This window comes from Pan paniscus, chromosome 2 (assembly GCF_029289425.2).
Source record: "Pan paniscus chromosome 2, NHGRI_mPanPan1-v2.0_pri, whole genome shotgun sequence".
Lineage (NCBI taxonomy): Eukaryota > Metazoa > Chordata > Mammalia > Primates > Hominidae > Pan > Pan paniscus.
In genome coordinates this window covers 67318839-67340658 of record NC_085926.1, presented here as the reverse complement: position 1 = coordinate 67340658, position 21820 = coordinate 67318839, and the positions used below count along the sequence as shown (strand labels likewise).

The 21820-nt window shown below is 38.0% G+C and overlaps 1 protein-coding gene across 1 annotated transcript in view; it reads left to right on the top strand.

The window, feature by feature from the left end:
* SUCLG2 (succinate-CoA ligase GDP-forming subunit beta) overlaps positions 1-21820 on the top strand; it is a 285838-nt gene that overhangs the window by 242457 nt on the left and 21561 nt on the right. Inside the window, exon 10 of the mRNA XM_034956854.3 lies at positions 17260-17380. Coding sequence (XP_034812745.2) covers positions 17260-17380 — 121 coding nt within the window. The remainder of the gene's footprint in view (positions 1-17259; positions 17381-21820) is intronic.

Sequence of the window (21820 nt, the reverse complement as noted above, 5' to 3'; positions counted from 1 at the left end):
CAGAACCTACTGCATGGGTAGAATTTTACAGCTCCTCGAAGTCAGGATCATGTATTATTTATCTTTGTATCTTATGTCCTCTTTTTGGCCTCAGGAACCAGAACAGTATTTTGTTGTGTCAGATGAGGTCCCCCAGTATAAAGATTAAAGAATAACTTTCAAACAGCTATAGCCTCAACAATGCAATGGAGGGATGCAATGGGCCACCTTGCAAAGGAGGAAGCTCCCTGTCTTTGAAAAGGTTCAAGCTGCGGTGGCTGAACCCTCAGGTCCTGCCTAGCTCTAAGATTTTCTGGTTCATTCATCTCCCCGGCATGCCCACATTACATAAGGTGCCTTTCTCTGCTGGAGGAAAAGGGGAAAGAGTACACATCTGTGGGTTATGTGTTAAATCATTCAGCCTTCACTCTTACAAAGTAAAATCTCCTACTCAGGATCCTACCAACTATTATTGTCTACGTTTTACTAAAGAATCAGATTTTCATTTCCACTCCTATTTTTAGTTTTGAGAAACTAGTTCAGTTCCTTGTTAAAAAGTATTGTAGGCATCGTGTCGCACCATTATTAAGAAATGTATTTTACAATATGAATGTAGTGCTAGGTGAATTTATATGAATTATTCCATGTTTGAGAAGGAACCATTTGGTACTTGTTCTGAATACAATTGTTTAAGGGAAGAAAATTGCAGACATGCAGTTTTGTTCCATCCCATTTCAAAACCCTTGGCCTTGTCTAGGCAGCTAGCAATGATGACTGCCTTGAAAATGAAATTACTGTGGTACTTTCTAGGTACTCCAGATCTTTAATTATTTCCAATATATTGCCAAATGAAACATTTATGAAAAAGCTTACAGTTTCATCAAGTATCTTGAAAATTTACACTTACGTTGGTGAAACATCAAACAGTACAGTGTATGGTAGTACTATTTTTTTTTCTCTAGACAAGAATTCTCTTTGCTCTTATTTTTCATGACTCATCCTTCCTTAACTCATCTTTCTTATCCTCTGAAACTTTCTTTTCAGAGAATCAAAATAGCTTTCTTCATCTTTTTTTTCTTCACTTCACAAGACCTCCACTTTTGAATGGTAGGAATAAGGTTGGTTTTTCCACAGGAATTGGTTATAAATTCCTTCTCCATGCCGAAGTACACTGGCCTCTAGTGGATACCTGTCTCAGTTGTAGTTCATACTGATCTTGCCTTAATTCACTTAGTGTAGCACTAAACCAGATATTTTAATAATTTTCAATAGTCTATATTAAGGAACACAATCAGAACTTTGGAGGGTTTGAAGTAGATTTTATTATGAAATTGATTAAGCTTTATGTGGATAGTCATATACTTAGCAATATATTTAACAAATTTAGATTATCGCCTGCAATTTGTTAAGATGTAATTGTGATGTTAATTCCACAGTACTTTTCATTTAACTCACATTGCACTTGAAGACTTAAGGCATATGTAACAGATCATTATAGAAATCAGCCCAACTTACTCATGTCAGAGAAATAAGATTCTAATAGGATACCAAATTGTCTCATATTCCCTGTACATAGTCCTGATTAAGAAAAAAAAAAAAGCTAGCATTTTCCAAAGCAGTATTATTATAGTGGGATTTTTTAAGTATAAAATTTAGGAAAATCATCTGTTAAAAAGTATAAATCTATGTCACTTCTTAGAACTTGCAGTTTAGTATATTTCAGTATGGCAAAGGATTAGTTTCAATTTTCATATGTGGTCATTAAATGGTAAAAGCATATACATTTTATTCAGCAATCTGCCATTAATTTAAATGTGAAAAATATTTTATTGAAAGAGCTACCTAAATTCTTATTCAAAACTCTGCCTATCAGTGAGCCAACAATTCAACCTTGAGTTTATTGATAAGTGACATCTGGTTTTGGTTGTAGGTTGGTTCTGCCTCAGGGTCTCTCATGAGGCTGCAGTCAAGAAGTATGCCAGGTTCACTGTCATCTCAAGACTTGATTGATTGGGGCTAGAGGATCAATCTGCTTCCAAAATGACTCACATGGCAGTTGGTAGGAAGCCTGAGGCCTTGGTTCCTTGCTGGATAGAAGTCTCTTGAGTGTCCGTCCTTATGGCTTGGCAGTTGGCTTGCCCAGAGTGAGTGATCCAAGAGAGAGAACAAATGGGAAGGAGCCCCAATACCCTTCATAACCTGGTCTCAAAAGTCGCACACTGTCATGTGCACCATATTCTGCTCATTAGAATGAATCACTAAGTACAGCCCATGCTCCAGAGGAGGAAGATTAAGCTCTACATCTTGAAGAGAGGAACATTAAGGGATTTGTGGGCATATTTTAAAACTACCATGGAAGGAGATCTTCAAGGGAGGATTTGTCTCATGTTTAAGGAATGTGTTGCATCTGGTGTATATAAAGGACATTTTAGGCTTTGCCAAGGATTTGAGCCAAGTTGGCCAGTAAGGTGACTGAAGGTGTTAGAGTGGAAGAGTATAAGGCAAACCGTATGACACAGTAGATCTGGAGTCACATGAGGGTTTAGGATTATCAAATGTGTGGCTTAGAGGAGTTACCTAATGCCTCTATACTGTATGCCATCTGTAAAATATGGAAAGCAGTTACCTTCCTTATAGGGTCGTGGTGAGATATCAGTAAGTTAAGATAGATAAAATACTTAGGAAGTGCCTAGCATCTAGTAAGTGATTAAGAAGTGTTAGCTACTTCAGCCTTAGCATGATTGCTGTCATGTGTAAATTCATGTTGTATAACTCTTCAATCCTCGTTTTGTAGCCTGAGAAATCCTTGTGTCCTTCTCCAAACTTGCTTGGTTTCTTTTCTCTCTCTGTGTAGCTTTATTCTGCATTCCAACATTCACACATGTAACAGTTTTCCACTCGAATATTTCATTATATGCAGAAATATTTTCAAATTCTGGCCAAGCATGGTGGCTCACACTTGTAATCCCAGTACTTTGGGAGACCTAAGCAGGAGGATCACTTGAGCCCAGGATTTTGGGACCAGCCTAGGCAACATAGCGAGGCTCCATCTCTACCAAAAACTTTTTTAAAAATTAGCTGGGCATGTGGCAGATGCCTGTAGTCACAGCTTCTCAGGCGGCTGAGGTGGGATCACTTGAGCCTGAGAGGTCAAGTCTGCAATGAGCTGTGACTGCGACATTGCACTCCAGCCTGGGCAACAGAGCCAAGATTGCATCTCATAAAGAAAACAGAAATAGAAATTTTCAGATTATTTGAGGGAGTGGGAAAATCCAAAAGTTAGAGAGGGTAGTGATAGTATCAGGAAAGATGCACTGGTTTGGAAAGCATCTTCCGGGATGTTGATACATCTATCTAGTTGTGGGAGATACACAGATTAAGCAGTAAGGACAGATGCTGCTCTCAGATACATTTTGTCTAGTAAGCCTAGTGTTTTTAAAAATCCAGAATTTTGGCTTTTGAAAATAGGAGAGATCTGGGCATAAAAGGCCTACATTCCCATGGCAACAATTGGATAGATTGTGTAGCAACTGCCCCATTTGAAAAGGCATGTCCTTGCTGGTATGTCAGAGTATTTTCTGTTGTCTTAATCTAATACCTCTCTACTCATTTACTTACCTGTCTGGCACTGAGTTTGAAACCACCCCTTCCAATTAAAATTAACACTCTGCAAGTCAGTTAGTCAATATAATCTCCCATAAGAAGTACCCCCAACATCAATGTACTCGATACATCTATAAAAACAGTCATTTGGAACGGTAACATGAAACTGGGATGGAATTCCTGTTCTCAAATCTGCCAAGGCAGAGATTACAGTCTTCTCAACTAGGTGGCAAGAACTTCGGAGTCTAGTTAGATGGCATAGTATGAAAGGGAACTCGTGTAGCAGAAATGGGCATTACAGGAAGCATCACCTACTCAAGACAAACAAAAAAATGGGAGATGCCCTCAGCTAGCCTTGAGCAACACAGAAGACCATCCAGGTTTCCGGAGTAAGAACTTTGACATGATATTCAAAGCAATCATGAAAATAAAAAGGTGGCAGGTCAAGACATTTACAAAAATATTTTTTTCAACCCAAGAAGCTTTTACTTTGATAGGACACAAAATAGACATTAAATAGGTTAAAAACTATTTTTTGGATTTAACATATTGGAAAATACATGTTCATGAGATAAACCCACACTGAGAAACGTGTGATAAGATGGATGAGGTAGGCATCTGCAAACAGGGACATTTGTCCAGACATTTCAGAGAATAAAGGAGAGTTACAGAGCGGGGAAGACAAAAGGAAGCTCTAGCATATCTGGAAAGCAAATGCTTGTCTACGTTGTGGACTTAGGTACTGTGTGTGTATCTGTCTTTACTGGATGCTGCTCAATTCCTAGAAAAGCCATGTGGAATTTGAGAGCTTTAGTTTCCTTCCGCATGGTTTTTCTTGGTTGTTAAGCCATCCTATACGTATTCCCTTTGGGTATATTTTTTGGTTGACTGTTAACAGCTCAATGACACAGTTTATTTGCTTAGTAGAACAGAATAATGTGGCTTTTGAGATAAATGTATGGTGACTACTTGCAGCTGGGTCATTGGCATTTTATGGAAGTTAAACAACACTTTTTGTTCAAGGTTGCAGACCTACATTTTTAAATACTAACCATCTTCTCGAGTTTGTCTCCATGTTACCCATGTTCCTTCTTTAGACAGACTGGAAGACCACATGGGGATTCAGTCTTATTGAGCCCATCTTTCATCATGCTGAAAATAAGGATTTCAAGTCACCTTCTTAGTGGGCCTTCCTTAGTTTTGTTTGTGGCTAATAAACTGAATGAAGCCGTTTTAGTGCTGAGAAGCTCGTTTTCACCTGACAAGCCATCATCTGTCATTTGTAATGGACAGGACCCAAGATAATAAAGCCTTTAGCTTGTTTTCCTTTTTCTGCCTTTAACTGGGGTGTAGATCCAGACAGCTAATGAGCAACAATTTCAGATTCTTAGGTATTAGCCATGTCCCAAAAAGAGCCAAGGAAGGAAATGTTTGTGATAATACTCATTTAATGGCTTGTGCTGAGAATGTGCAGCTTTATTTGACTTTTATTTTATTGTATAACCCATGACCATGGTTATCTTGTGGAGAGGGGGTAACTGAACAAAATGTTAACCTTCCAGTTCTAGAAGATTGAATGGATTTTCCCAAGAGCAAGCTGGGTTGGTCAAAATGGCACATTATCAGTTAGTCTTAAAAGGAAACAATGGCACACTCATCTCACAGTATATGGAGGAAAGTTTATTTTTAAAATTATTGATAATGACAGTATATGTGGGGTTAAAGGAACCTGGGGCTGGCAGCCTGGGATCGCTTCTGTCCCAATGCTGAAAGAGAGAGAAGGAGGTGACTACTTGACCAGAAGAGAATATCCTGTAATGAAGACTTTTTTGAGATGCTCTGATACCTTCTGTGGAGGAAACAGCCACCCAAGACAATCATGCTGGGAGGGACGGGGGAATAAATGCCCCCAACTCCCTCTCCTCCTGCCAGGGCTCCCCAGACATCAGATCCAAAAGGAACCCATTAATCCGTTCTCTCTAGTCAGCCTCCCAGGGCCAAGAGGAGGTTGCAAAAGAGTGGAGAGGATCTGGAGAGGCCCCTGACAATTCTGCAGCACAGCTAGGTCCCAAATCACGATGTTTTCATAGTCTGTTTAACATGTGCCTCAGAGAATATGATATTCTGGAATCCTTTTGCAAAAGGAGTCTAATAGCTGGAGAACTCTACTAGGTCCATGAAAGGTTAACCATGGATGAGAGAAGGTGTGGCCAATCAATGATTTAGGCACTTTGAGGTAGAAAGCATTTTGTTCAATTCCTTACTTAGCAGGCTGTAGGGAGTGCTCTGCCAATGTAGTTTCTAATTTGCTCCAGACATGGTATACTGACATTTGCTGAACAGCTAAATAAATAGATCTCTGTTCCACACAACAGATAACAGCAAGGTCAGACAGTGATATTAGTAATTTTAGAATATTGTCTACAGCTGAGAATGTTTTTTTGGTGACAGTGACACTTAATACTGCTGGTCAGTGTAGAATGAATTCTACAAGATTCCATTCCTCCTGATATTAAATATTACCAGGCACCAGCCCTGCCCAGGGATTTCGGAGGACCCCTAATTCAAATGGGGTGTTGATTTTTATAACACATGTTTGAATGTGTAACTTTCTTGCATTATTGTTTATTTGGTTTTCCTCTTAATTTACCTGAATTTAAGTTTGAGATGCTAATGAATTTTTTCAGCAGTGACTGAAAATTCTGAAATTTCAGAATTTAAGATTCTGAGTGTCAGGTTTGGCATTAGAGTCATTTTACTGGAATGAACAAAAGGTGGGGATTTGGGGAAATGAAATGGAAACTTGTTTTTGTAAAGAAATTTGGCAGTAAATTGCCTTTCACAAATATACTAGTGAGATTTGTAATGAATAAAACATGTATGTGTTTTAAAAATGCTTTTACTTAAAATAATTTTAATATAAATTTTAGTCTGTAAGAAATAGCTTATAGATCACTGAAATCATAGCTGGAATCTTATGTTTTTACTCTTTCCAGCCAGATATTTATCCACTAGGGTTTTGATATGAATCTTTGTCAACCCCTTATTTTTCCAGAAAACTAAATGATCAAATAGGTTTATTTGAACAGATGCCTAAAACCTCACAGAATCATTATATTCCACCATCGTTTTACATTAGATTTGTTATTTACAGAAACAGTGGGTTTTGCCATTAACTAAATTTGTCTTCATTTCTCTGTGGTGTGAAGTGTGAATCTGTGTGGTCTTAAGTTTTGGCTCTCTCTGCTTAGCTATTTTTTTTTTCTAATTGATGTTAATCACAAATAAAGGAGAAGAAACCACTCATAGAAATATATTTTTTCCTCTTGCTTGTAGGGACAGTAACTCTGTGGAGACTGATATGTTGCAACAATAGATGGGTAGACATCCTGTTTATAGATTAATAAATGGATCCTTCACCAAGTTGCCAATTTTATGGGTGTTCTCTATATTAACTCTCCAACAAATGATGATGGAGTATACGTATTTACATGCATCAAGATGACATAAGTCTGAGATGATTGAACAAAATATGGCTCAGAAAGAATGTGCCAATAAATATTCTTAATCTGCACCAATGTAGCTCCCATTACAAATAAAATATAGGTATTGCATTATAAGCAATGAGTATCCTGCTTTGAAAGCAATTATCTGTTAAGCTGGAAAGACAGTTTTGTAACCAAATATTTCTGAAGAGTCAATTCTAATAGCTGATTTGTTAAGAGAGAATTATATGACTCTTTTTTTAAGCCTTTTGATGCCCCTTTATGAAATAGTATGACCAAAATCTCTTTGCTCTATTTTTTTTTAGCTTTGAATATCTCTGTGGCCAAATTATACATTATGGTAGTTTTTGCATGATTTATTTTAAACACACAGCACTCAAAAAAGAACGTTGCATTTGCCATTCTAAATGTCCAAGTGGTTTTTGTAATCATGGCAATGGTTCTGATTCTCAGTTCAAAAGGATATGGGAACTATGGCTGTAAAAAAATAGAAACTGTGCTTGTGCTATTCCCCCAAATCTCTGTGCCCTTCAGTCCTTTTAACTCCTTGTCTCCTTTTCCTATTTATAATGCCATTCAATATTTCCATCTTCAGATTTTTCTTCTCCTGAAAATCCTGTTAATACCTGACTTAACCACTACTACCCTGTCTGCTGACAACTACAGAAGCATTTATATGCCACCCTTGGCCTGGCCAGGGCCTTTGTAGTTGCTGTTCTTGCTTGTGAAAGCCTTCTACTTTTGTAGATACTATAACTTTGACCTAAATAATGAAATGATTAGCATCTTTGTAAAGAAGGACCATAGATCTCTGTGCCACCTAACCACAAACATACCAGCTCCTGAACACCTTTTCTGACAGCTCTCTGCAGATCAAATTTCCAACCCATTGACTCTTTTGCAGAAAATAACTAAATTAAGGTGTTATAATTTAGAACACAGATGGTCTGCTAAAGTTCACATGAAGGTAGAATCCAAATTATTTGACCAGAAGATTTTTTCAAGGAGCATTACTTAGGTCTAATACTTCGTACAATATACTTTGGAGAACTTTGATTTAAGGAAACAGATCCTTGTTTTGGGAGGAAGTATGGCTTTATAATTTATATGGTGCAGTATTCACATTAGTTTTTAACCTGTTAAGCTATACCAGTATTCCTAATGGAAGATGTCTTCATTCTATTTAGAGCTGGAAGTCTATATTTAAATTTTTTGCTTTACATATACCTAATCATACATAATTAATATATTCTTGGTGGTTATGCAGGATGTGAATTGGATTTCTTTACTGCCTGATATTTTCTTTGTGAAAGTTATTAAAGGAGGGGCAATGTTGACAGACTAAACCTTTAGTTGTAATTATGTGTAATTGTGTGTAAATGTGTGTCATGTAACTCCAAAGTTAGGGAAACAAATGTATTATACACTTGCATTGACTCTTTCCTCCACTTCCATGGCAGACATTGTTAACAGTTCAAAGATCTCTGCCATGGAACTAACTAGAATGTGCCCCCATCATCATTCTTCAAGCAGCCACTTACAGAGTTACCATGCCTACCAGTGGCCATTCCACTGCCTGATATCTAAAATCTGTATTGATGATGATGTCTCACCATTAGAATTTTTATGGCCATAATTTCAAAGAATAATAGTGACAATGGTATAAATTTCAGTGTTTCAGACATGGAGAGGAGGAGCTATCAGTCTGCAGAGAGAGTTCTTGTTAGGAACATCTGTTTCAGCTCAGGACAGAGTTTAGTGTTTGAAGGCCAGGCCCCACTCTTGTACCTTCATGACCCCTCCCCAGCCCCATCTAACTAGGAAATGCAAAACCCATGAGCTCTGGACAACTCTTTTATCAGTAAACAGGAAATATCTGTATTGTAAAGAACTAAAACCCATTGGTCCACAAACCTATAAAAGATATCTTACCTCTGATTGATTTTAATTCAGCAGCAAAATTTGAAAGCAAGAAATACTTGGGCACCAGAATACAGGACTCAGAAGCACGTTCTTGAAGCTTGGAAATAGGACCAATATGGAGCTGGAACTCCTGACTCATCTTGGGAGTCTCTGATTATAGAGAGACTGCCAGAGGGAGTGGAACGAACATGGACTTTACAGTAAGACCGACTTAATTTAAATCTTGACAACATTGCCTACTGCTGTGTGATGTTTAAGCTCATTGAGTTTATTTACCAGGGAAAGTTATAATACATAATTTTAGCACCTAGGAAAATTAACACTCAATAAACCTTAATCCTCCATACAGTTTTGCTTATTCTACCAAGGAGTAAATTATAGAATATAAGTAAAGTGAAGAATTTAGGAAGAAGAGAATAGACAGAATAAGGACAGATTAGAGTCTAATTAGACCCATTTCCCTAGGTTCGCCTGACTGCTTTCAGAGGTCAACCTGAATGGAAACTTGACTCTCTATCAAGTTACTGTCCCCAGAGGATCTCTCCATAAGATGTCATTTCCATGCTATCAGTTCAGAGAAGTTGGAATAAAATGGTTGGTTCATCTCAATTGATGAATTTAAAATGCCCAAATCTTGTTTTGTATTAAGGGTGTTGTATAAGACATTTCCTTTTGATTCTGAGATTTTCAGGCAGGATCGTGGACTCACTAAAATTATTTCTTTTTTCCTTGGAAGAAATTAAAAGGGCAGAGTGGGAGGGTATCTTTCGAGGAATGCTGTTTTTCACATGTCAGTTTTAGCTATTTTGGAGGTACATGAGTTGCTTTATTCCAAGGATCCTGGCATTTGAAGTCACACAAAAGAAAATAATTTCAAACTCCAAGAATATACCAAAGGTAGAAAAGTGAGCCTGAGCAGCTTGCCAGAATTTCAGCAGAAGGCAAATCTGGTCCCAATCGAACCAATCTGTTGGTTTATTTGTATTATTACAACAAAGCCCAAGATTGAATTCCTCACCTGAATCACTTCCTTATTGACTGAATCCATTTAGACTCCCCTCTAATTTAGCAGAGTATTTTTTATTAAAGCCAGGCATACAAACATCAATTATCCAAGCTGCATCTCATTTCCTTCACCATTTATTTTCCTTCGTTGGCTGCCAGTGGATTAGAAGACATGATTAGAATTCATCAGGAAAATAAAAACAACAAAAAAGAAAAACAGTTTCACAAAAACAGATGCTTAAACAAGAGCAACAACATTCAGAATTAAAATAACCTGTGATTTTTTTAAAAAAGTCCTTATCTTGGCTAATATAAACATGCTTGCTTGATTTTTATCAACCTCGTGCCTGCTGCAGTGGGACTAAATTAGCATTCCTGATTGGAATAGGCACAGACAAAACCTAATAGTTGCACTTACTGTGCTTCACGTATATGCTACAGTGTTTTTAAATACAATGCAGTACTTAACTATTTGCAATAACCATTGCAAAGTAGCTGGCTTACTGTGAAAGTTTTCTATTTTTTCACTTCCAACCAATGTCAGGGAGGAAAAAAGAACAAAACAGAGACTTTCCTTCTATGAACTTGTTAAAGGTAACAGGTTTTGTTTTAAAGGAATGTTATTAAAGTTGGACTCCTTTATGTAATTGGCCACCACTACTGCCTGGGTACCTTAGTGTTATCAGTGATGGCAAGAAAATAACGCAACAAAGAAAGACAACGTAATGTCTGAAAAGTGTTATCAAAGATATATCAAGTGACATGAAGAAGGAGGGGTGATGGTATACTTGCCATGAATTTGAGGGGAAATGAACCAAATCACATCTGTGTCAGGTTAGCAAACTATGACCTGTGGGCCAAATCTGGCTCACCGCTTGTTGTTGTAAATAAAGTTTTATTGGAATACACCATGCTTATTTACTTATATATTGTTTGTCTATGATTGCTTTCATGCTGCAACAAGGGTAAGTAGTTGTGACAGAGACTGGCTCAAAAAACCTAAAATATATACTGATAGAGCTCTTAAAAGCAAGATGTTGTCGACCCCTGGTGAATGTCAGTGGCTCCTTTATCATTATCCAGCTATTCCTAACTGCCCTGCATGTGCTGTGGTGAAACAGTGTTGGTTTGAACTGTAACTGCTTAATAGCTAGGAAACCCTAAATTTTCTGAGACTCAGTTTATCTATAAAATGAAGGTTAAAAATACATTTATAAGCTTATTGTAAATTCATTGTAGATGCTCAATAAATGTTAATTTCCTTCCTGACCTTACTATAGTCTGTGTAGGTGTCTCAAAACCAAAGGCTTCTCAAACTCTTTGTCATGGCGTTTGCTCTGTGAGACTCTGCATGATTTGTGAGGGGGCCCATCTTGTTTCCATCACTCTACTTCTCAGGCCCCAGGGACCTGATACTCCAGATTCTGTTCAGTTTCTCAAATGCACCACACTCTTTTCTGTTCCTCCACCTGTATACATGGTATTCTGTTGTCTTAAGATACTTTTCTCCCTCTCTTAATCTTGATCTACCTGCCCTCTTCCCAACTGCCCTTCAGACTCTAGCTTAAATGTCTCTGCCTATGAGAGGCCCTCCCTCACCACCTAGTGTAATATAGGTCCTGTCCTGCTACTCACATAGGACCTAGCATTTTCCTCCCCTTCGTAACTATTATCGTGGTTTGCAGTTTTAGATATATAGAACCTTTTTGTCTAATTTTAAAATCTTTCTTGCTGGCTTAGCTACTGCCTACAAGCACAGGGCACATAGTAGGCCGTGAAGAATATATATTAAATTAATAACTTTTTATTGAGCAGTCTTGCAATATTTTTATTTCATTAAGGGGAGTCAGGATCATGTTGAATAAAAAGAGCTGAATGTTTTAGACTGACAGCAAACAGGCTGCCTAATTTGGCACAATTTGTTTTTACCTCTGAGTCTTGATTTTCTCATCTGCGAAAGGGGGTTAGGTAATATCTGTCTCACAAGTATATGGCAGAGTTGGTCGTGGTAATGAACACAAAGAGACTAAGCCATCGCTCATTGTAGGGCTTCTCTAGGTTTGCTGGCTTGGAAGGATATTTGACAGTAGATAAAGCTGTAACCCCTGATTCTCCCAGATCTTCACCTCAATTTGGGGATGATTATACCCACCTCCTGTGATACTCATGTGTTAAATGCGTTAGTACATATACAATAATTAGAATACTGAGTACAACCCGCTAAATGCTTTAGTAACGTTAATTATGGTTGTATTTGTGATTGCTATTCATATATCAACTCTAGAGGATTATGTACACTTTGCCCAGAAAAATACACATTCAGACAAAAATTCTGTGGACAGCTGCGAAGAATTCACTGTTCCTCTGAAACTCATAGCCCTCTCCTGAATACATATGGTGTGCACTAACACTTGCCATTATCTGAAACTCATAGCCCTATCCTGAATGCATATGCTGTAGGTTACCACTTGCCATTGGAGGTCTTGGAGGCCATATCCTGTAGGAGCAGGGTAGCCATGGGACTTAACTACTATTATCCCCCAAAAATGTTGTGTTTGTGAATTCACCTGACTGAGGAATACCTAATATTCATCAGATATTCAAAAGGATCCATGTTCCAAAGAAGAGGTTTAGTATTGATTTTTGTTGGTTTGTTTATTTGGGCAGTGGGGATGATGTTGAAAGAAGCTTGATAAATAGCAAGGGCTGTAGCTATTCTTTTTTCAAAGTTTAGTTTTTACTTTTAATTGTGCACTAAAATCTGCAGCTAGAGTGTGTTTTGCAAAGCAAAACACCCAGACATTTGAAAAACTTGTGTATGGACTGCCTGACCACCTGCACAGCTGCCAGAGCAAACTTGCCTTGGGATCAGCTGTCTGGGGTCTGGGGACCCGGGCCCTGTATCTGGCACTTCAACAGCCTCATTAGATGATCTTTACTTTTGTAAAACAGTAAATAGCAACCCTCATAATTCTCACCCGAGAATTAGAAAAAGCCTCTGTTCCCAAAAGCACTTGGGATCTTCCGGGAGAGTCTCTGGTTACTTAAATAGACCTAACACTGAATTCTTAAAAAAAAAAAAAAAAAATTCTCTTTGCCAGGGGGCTGGGGGAAGATAATTAAAAGTTGCTGTTGGTATCATCATGGAACAGCAGTTAGTGGTTGTAAAATGAATGAACATGTGAGGCACATACTGAAAATTTGACATGCTTTATAAATGCTAAATAATAATAATGATGTCACGAGGCTTTCATTTTTAAACTATCTTAATTGCATTCCCAGTTTGAGATTGCAGATTACAGTAGTTAATTATAGAAGTTGGCCCAGAGTTAAACCTTAAATCAGATTTCCATTAAAGTGCATGACTGCAGCAAATTACTTTACAGTGGGAGAGAAGGCAAGAATGGCATAATCTCTGGTTGAGTGGGATCTTCTCACCACCCAGGGTGGTGACTTTCCTCTTAGGGTGCTGTGGTATATCGTGTGTCCTAAGCAATCCCATTTCCTTGAGCTAAGCAGCCTGCGTACTTCTATGTCTTGTTGCTCTTCTTGTAGAAATCTCAATTTCTTTGTTAGTATTGGTCATACTCTTTCTGTTCCTCTGTCTTCCTCATGACTTCTCACTCTCCTTTTTGCACTTTCTCTCTCTCTCTTATTCTTTTGCGTTCTCTCATGCCTTCTCTTTACTGCTTCTTGTTCACTCATTCTCTCTCTCTCTCTCTCTCTCTCTCTCCCTCCCATGCTCTCTCATGGTTGTTCTGTATTTCTCATTGTCTCTCATGCACTCACTCTCCTCTCTGTCCTTCTGTTCCCCTCCTATAACTTCTCTTCGGCGTTTCAGGGAGCCTGCTTTCAAGACTTGCATCCACCCAGTTCTGAAGAAGGAAGAGGCCAGGCACGATGGCTCACACCTGTAATCCCAACACTTTGGGAGGCCAAGGCAGGAGGATCAGTAGAGGTCAGGAGTTCGAGACAGCTGGCCAACATGGCAAAACCGCCTCTCTACTAATACTACAAAAACTAGTCAGGTGTGGTGGCAGCTGCCTGTAGTCCCAGCTACTCAGGAGGCTGAGGTATGAGAACCACTTGAACCCGGGAGGCGGAGGTTGCAGTGAGTCAAGATTGTGCCACTGCACTCCAGCCTGGGTGAAACAGTCAAAACGTGTCTCAAAAAATAAATAAATAAACTAAAAAGGAAGAAATAAGAGGATCCAAGTTCCCGTCCCTGGCATCTGGCACCTGACAATCTTGGCCTCACCTGTATCATCTTAAGTTACTTCACCATTCAACCATTAGTTCCTCAGCGAACTAAGTTGGGTGACATATCTGCCTTTATCCTGGCTGCTCCCTTTATCTCAGATCCTGCTCTTTTTTTCTTCCTGTCTACTAGAACCTCACCTATTCCAAAAATCCTCTGTCATGTCAGCAGCCTGCATCACTGCCTCTCCCCTGGTCTTGGCTGTGTGAGACATCTGTAGACCCTGTATTTGTAATTGTCAGTTTATTGGTCTGGCTCTCAAACTAGTCTTTGAATTCTTCCCTGAGGACAGTGATGATATTTTATCCTTCTCCATATCCCAAAACTTAATTTTGTACCTGGTACAAGGGAGATGTTGATCAAGTGTCAGTTGAAATTAATTCATTCATTGTTAAACCATTATTTTTACATGATTATGCCATATCATGGATTGTGCTGGCTACTGATTATTAAAAAAATGGGAAAATACATAATCTTTGTTTTAGAGAAGCACAAAGATGATCCAAACACGGGAGTTGCATCTTGGGGATGGGGAGAGGAAGGTAAGAGGAGAATAAAGTACATTGGAGAACAACAGCTGTTCATTTCTCAGTAAGTCTAACAAACCAGTTATCCCTCTGCAGTTAGGAAAGAAGGCTTTTCCTGGGGTTCAGCACCAACTAAAGTAGTTGAATTTTAACTGCAAGTGTTTATATGAAGAGTATCTATTTTTAACATCGGACTCTAATTAAACACGAGATACTAACACATGAGAGACTTATGGGAACTGATGCCAACTGAGGCAACACTGATTCCTGTTTGACACTTACTCCAGGCACTCACCCACTAAGTAGAATTGAATCACAGGGTCTCAAGCCCCTTGTCTCCTTTTTGCTCCTATCCCTCACTCCTGCCTGTTTAGGTGAATTCACATAAGATTATGATGTAAACTATACTCTGTAAAATGATCGTAAAGCTTTAGATGGGTTAAACAGAGTCAGTGATTCTAATTTAATGACAATTCCCTGAGAAGTTGACATCCGAACTTGTCCTTAAGGAATGTGCAGGCTGGAACATGGCAGAGGCATGCAGGTGCCAATGTGTGTTTTACTAGAATGCCAAGTTCCTCTGCACAAACCTTACTGAGCCTCAGCAGGTCCTGAGTTTCTATCATGGACCCCATGGAGTCATTCTTGCTCTTGAATGTTTTTCTTCTATTGTTCTGGCAAGTTCCTCTCCATCCTACAGTTATTTGGAAACTACTGCTGTACCAAGCCTCAATGCTAACAGCATTTAATAGCTGTCATTAGAAAGCAAGCTTCTGCTTACCAGTTGTCCTACTGTGAATAGTAATGGGAGATTTCTTTTTTGGGAGTAGCCCCAATCTCTAATTGGTTTGAAAAATATTGTTCATTTCTTTGATTCATAAGGCATTACCTTTTTGTTGAATTTCAATAAGTTTGTATTTCCATTATATTTGAATTCAACATGAGCTGCAGTCTACTGAAAAAGGTTTTCTTACTTGCTCTCTAGGTAACCTGCCCACTTTCATCAATGCTTGCTGAATAAATGCAAGTGTAAATATCCATTAAGTACATTTAAAGCCATGTGGTAAACATTTCACATGTATTATCTCATTTAGGCCTTTCAACATCCTGTGGGCTAGGTCCTCTTTTTATTCCCACAATACAGATGAGGAAATGTTCAAGAGAGATTCTGTAACTCGCCCAAGGTCCCAGCCCTAGCAACCACATCGATGAACAAATCAGTAGACAATCTAGGGAGCTGGCTTTGGGCCTGGCCACAGCCACATGACAGCTGTGTGACCTTGGGACAACATGCCCCAATGCGCCCTATGGCTTTCTCAGCTAGAGAGCCAACCTTCACCCTACCTAATAAATAGGGTTCTGGGAAGGCTCACAATAAAAAATAAGGATTTGTGTGATGGCACTTTCTAAACATTTAAATGCTATACAAATGTAAGATATTCTCTTCTCGTATGTTTGGTGTAGGTAATTTAACACACAGAAATAATAGGATTCTATGCAGCACATATATATATATGCTTTACAATTAGTGTGGCATAATTTAATTGTGACTCTACTGTTGGAATTTTGATGCCTCCAGCTTCATGAACAGCCATTTTTCTGTGGGTGTTATCAATTAATCTAGGTAATGAATTCTCTTCATTATCTCATTCTTCATGTTAATTATACAGGATTTTCTTATGCCTATTTATCAAGTCAGGACAAGTAGAGTTTGTTTGTTTTTTTTTTTTTTTTGGCCCACATGCCTTTGAATATGGAATATGTACAAACAAGTTAACATGATGGGTGATGGGTTTAAATTTACATTTCTGAGAAGCTCCAGTCAGTAGCTTGACTTTCCTTACATTGTTACTTATGCTATAAGCTTGGATCTCTTTATTTCGAGAGTCTTTTTGTAATCAAAAGGTTGCTGTCTAAGATAATTAAACTATCTCTGATTTTTGAGAACATACCTCTAGCATATCAACCAGGTATTAAGGAAGCATGAAAACATTTGAATCTTTTTTACCTTTTAATACAAAACAATAAATGGTTTCTGATTTTGAAATATTGTGTGAGGCACCATGACATATAAAAAGGTAATTGTAAATCGTGGAGGAAAAAAACCTAAATGCAAGAAATTTTAAATGATACTACTCATAAAAAGAATAGACAATAATATTTTCAGAAAAAGAAGACATTATATAATAGATGAATGAATGATGATTAAATTCATTTTGAGTTGAAAAGAGTGATTGATGGGAAAATTTGGTAATGTTATATTGTGATATTTATTAATTTATTACTAATATGAGCTTTCTTAACATGTTCTGGGCCATTTTTGTATTTTATGCTCTGTATAAAACAAAAACAAAAAAACGAGGAGTCTTATTTTAATTGTCTCTATTATTTAACCAGTTATTTTTGAGACTGTTGGCGATCAGCATTTTGATTGGTAACTTTTTATTTTTGATTTCAGGTTGAAGCCATCCTTGTCAATATATTTGGTGGTATCGTCAACTGTGCCATCATTGCCAATGGGATCACCAAAGCCTGCCGGGAGCTAGAACTCAAGGTGCCCTTGGTGGTCCGGCTTGAAGGTGAGTCATGGTAGATTTCCGCTGTGCCAGCACCCCTTCTCCAAGGTCAGGTGACCAGCATGTTCTGGATTCACAAACTTCCTGAGATAACAGAACGAAACACTAGATTGTATAAGATGAAACAAACACAGTACGGCAGGACTTCCCTGGGCCTCTAGCAAACTAATGTGGCTTTTAGCTCTCCAAGTATGGCAGGTGTTATGATTCTCCAGATTTTGAAAAATTACCCCAGAGCAAAAGCCCTTTTATTTATGAATCATTTTATGAGATTAGTGTTTGGGGAAAAACACTCTGAGAAATGTTTCTCTGAGAATCATGCATCATAACTGAGGATCCCAAAAAGCTTTGGTTTTTTGGCTTATATTTGTCAGTGCTTATTAATTGATTTAATTGATAAATTAATTTGATAACTGAAATTACTTGGAATTTAAAAAATAATTCTTAAAAAATAATTTGTATATTTTATGGTATATTTTATATATCATATGTATTATATATTTTATAGAAATAAATATTTTAAAAAATTTTTAGTAAGAATAATGACATTGTTTTACAGGTTTGTAAATACTTTTCACATTTAGCGTGTCTGTTTCTGCATAAAATGTTATAACATGTTTTAGTTGAAGTATATGAAGAAAATCTGGCCTCACAGACATATGTATTTTTCAAAATGGGAGTAGTTTTGTCCGTTTGTTTGTTTGTTTGTTTGTTTGTTTGTTTGTTTTGAGACAGGGTTTGTTTGTTGCCCAGGCTGGTCTTGAACTCCTGGCTTCAAGTGATCCTCCTGCCTCAGCCTCCCAAAATGTTGGGATTATAGGCTTAAGCTACCACACCTAGCCAGGGGGAGTTTTTAATGCTCTTTTCATATAGTTCTGAATATTCTTTGGTACTACACTAAAAGTCTATTGGTAATAGTTTATTGAAAATTAGTGTCCATGTGGAATCTGGAACTATCTCGATGAACTTTTCATATTCCATTAAAACCCATTGGTCTGTCTTACACATTAAGTGAGTTTTATCCATGCATGGTTCAAAATCATTCACTGATGATCCAGAAAATTTGTGATTATGCAGATCTTCCAAAGGTTGTCTCATTTCAATGTACAATATAAAAAAAATCACATTTGTTAATATTACCACCATCATATTAGAAAAGCTTTTTAGTAGGAAGCTGTCAAGTTCACAGGGCAGGTGCACATTGTCTAGAATTTGAATTTGACTTTATAGTGCAAATTTTATCAGCCACAAAATGGTTAAGTTGTTTTCCTTGATGGGACAGACTCACTTCACTCATATTTAAGAAAATGTCTGCCAGCTCACCAAGTCTGAGCAACTATAGTGTGTCAGTCTTTATTCCAAGAAAGAAACAGCATTTCATGGAAAAGTGAGCAGTTTAGCTTGATACCCAGACAGTTGCACAAACACTTTTCCTCGGAACAGTTCAAGATGCTGCAGAAGTGCTTTATGTGTGTTTATAATTTGGTCACAAAGAGTATCAAACAGATGTGTAATCAAGGGTTGAGGTTTAATGAAATAATCTTTTTTCTTTTTTTTATTTTATTATTATTATACTTTAAGTTTTAGAGTACATGTGCACAATGTGCAGGTTAGTTACATATGTATACATGTGCCATGCTGGTGTGCTGCACCCATTAACTCGTCATTTAGCCTTAGGTATATCTCCTAATGCTATCCTTCCCTGCTCCCCTCACCCCACAACAGTCCCCAGAGAGTGATGTTCCCCTTCCTGTGTCCATGTGTTCTGATTGTTCAGTTCCCACCTATGAGTGACAACATGCGGTGTTTGGTTTTTTGTCCTTGCGATAGTTTACTGAGAATGATGATTTCCAGTTTCATCCATGTCCCTACAAAGGACATGAACTCATCATTTTTTATGACTGCATAGTATTTCATAGTGTATATGAGCCACATTTTCTTAATCCAGTCTATCATTGTTGGACATTTGGGTTGGTTCCAAGGCTTTGCTATCATGAATACTGCTGCAGTAAACATATGTGTGCATGTGTCTTTATAGCACCATGATTTATAGTCCTTTGGGTATATACCCAGTAAGGGGATGGCTGGGTCAAATGGTATTTCTAGTTCTAGATCCCGGAGGAATCGCCACACTGACTTCCACAATGGTTGAACTAGTTTACAGTCCCACCAACAGTGTAAAAGTGTTCCTATTTCTCCACATCCTCTCCAGCACCTGCTGTTTCCTGACTTTTGAATGATTGCCATTCTCACTGGTGTGAGATGGTATCTCATTGTGGTTTTGATTTGCATTTCTCTGATGGCCAGTGATGGTGAGCATTTTTTCATGTGTCTTTTGGCTTCATAAATGTCTTCTTTTGAGAAGTGTCTGTTCATGTCCTTCGCCCACTTTTTGATGGGGTTGTTTGTTTTTTTCTTGTAAATTTGTTTGAGTTCATTGTAGATTCTGGATATTAGCCCTTTGTCAGATGAGTAGGTTGCAAAAATTTTCTCCCATTTTGTAGGTTGCCTGTTCACTCTGATGGTAGTTTCTTTTGCTGTGCAGAAGCTCTTTAGTTTAATTAGATCCCATTTGTCAACTTTGGCTTTTGTTGCCATTGCTTTTGGTGTTTTACACATGAAGTCCTTGCCCATGCCTATGTCCTGAATGGTAATGCCGAGGTTTTCTTCTCGGGTTTTTATGGTTTTAGGTCTAACATTTAAGTCTTTAATCCATCTCGAATTAATTTTTGTATAAGGTGTAAGGAAGGGATCCAGTTTTAGCTTTCTACATATGGCTAACCAGTTTTCCCAGCACCATTTATTAAATAGGGAATCCTTTCCCCATTGCTTGTTTTTGTCAGGTTTGTCAAAGATCAGATAGTTGTAGATATGCGGTGTTATTTCTGAGGGCTCTGTTCTGTTGCATTGATCTATATCTCTGTTTTGGTACCAGTACCATGCTGTTTTGGTTACTGTAGCCTTGTAGTATAGTTTCAACTGAGGTAGCGTGATGCCTCCAGCTTTGTTCTTTTTACTTAGGGTTAACTTGGCAATGCTGGCTCTTTTTTGGTTCCATATGAACTTTAAAGTAGTTTTTTCCAATTCTGTGAAGAAAGTCATTGGTAGCTTGATGGGGATGGCATTGAATCTATAAATTACCTTGGGCAGTATGGCCATTTTCACGATATTGATTCTTCCTGTCCATGAGCATGGAATGTTCTTCCATTTGTTTATATCATCTTTTATTTCATTGAGCAGTGGTTTGTAGTTCTCCTTGAAGAGGTCCTTCACGCCCCTTGTAAGTTGGATTCCTAGGTATTTTATTCTCTTTGAAGCAATTGTGAATGGGAGTTCACTCATGATTTGGCTCTCTGTTTGTCTATTATTGGTGTATAAGAATGCTTGTGATTTTTGTACATTGATTTTGTATCCTGAGACTTTGCTGAAGTTGCTTATCAGCTTAAGGAGATTTTGGCCTGAGACGATGGGGTTTACTAGATATACAATCATGTCATCTGCAAACAAGGACAGTTGGACTTCCTCTTTTCCTAATTGAATACCCTTTATTTCCTTCTCCTGCCTAATTGCCCTGGCCAAAACTTCCAACACTATGTTGAATAGGAGTGGTGAGAGAGGGCATCCCTGTCTTGTGCCAGTTTTCAAAGGGAATGCTTCCAGTTTTTGCCCATTCAGTATGATATTGGCTGTGGGTTAGTCATAGATAGCTCTTATTATTTTGAGATACATCCCATCAATACCTAATTTATTGAGAGTTTTTAGCATGAAGGGTTGTTGAATTTTGTCAAAGGCCTTTTCTGCATCTATTGAGATAATCATGTGGTTTTCGTCTTTGGTTCTGTTTATATGCTGGATTACATTTATTTATTTTCGTATATTCAACCAGCCTTGCATCCCAGTGATGAAGCCCACTTGATCATGGTGGATAAGCTTTTTGATGTGCTGCTAGATTCGGTTTGCCAGTATTTTATTGAGGATTTTTGCATCGATGTTCATCAAGAATATTGGTCTAAAATTCTCTTTTTTGGTTGTGTCTCTGCCAGGCTTTGGTATCAGAATGATGCTGGCCTCATAAAATGAGTTAGGGAGGATTCCCTCTTTTTCTATTGATTGGAATAGTTTCAGAAGGAATGGTACCAGTTCCTCCTTGTACCTCTGGTAGAATTTGGCTGTGAATCCATCTGGTCCTGGACTCGTTATGGTTGGTAAGCTATTGATTATTGCCACAATTTCAGAGCCTGTTATTGGTCTATTCAGAGATTCAACTTCTTCCTGGTTTAGTCTTGGGAGGGTGTATGTGTCAAGGAATTTATCCATTTCTTCTAGATTTTCTAGTTTATTTGCGTAGAGGTGTTTGTAGTATTCTCTGATGGTAGTTTGTATTTCTGTGGGGTCGGTGGTGATATCCCCCTTATCATTTTTTATTGCATCTATTTGATTCTT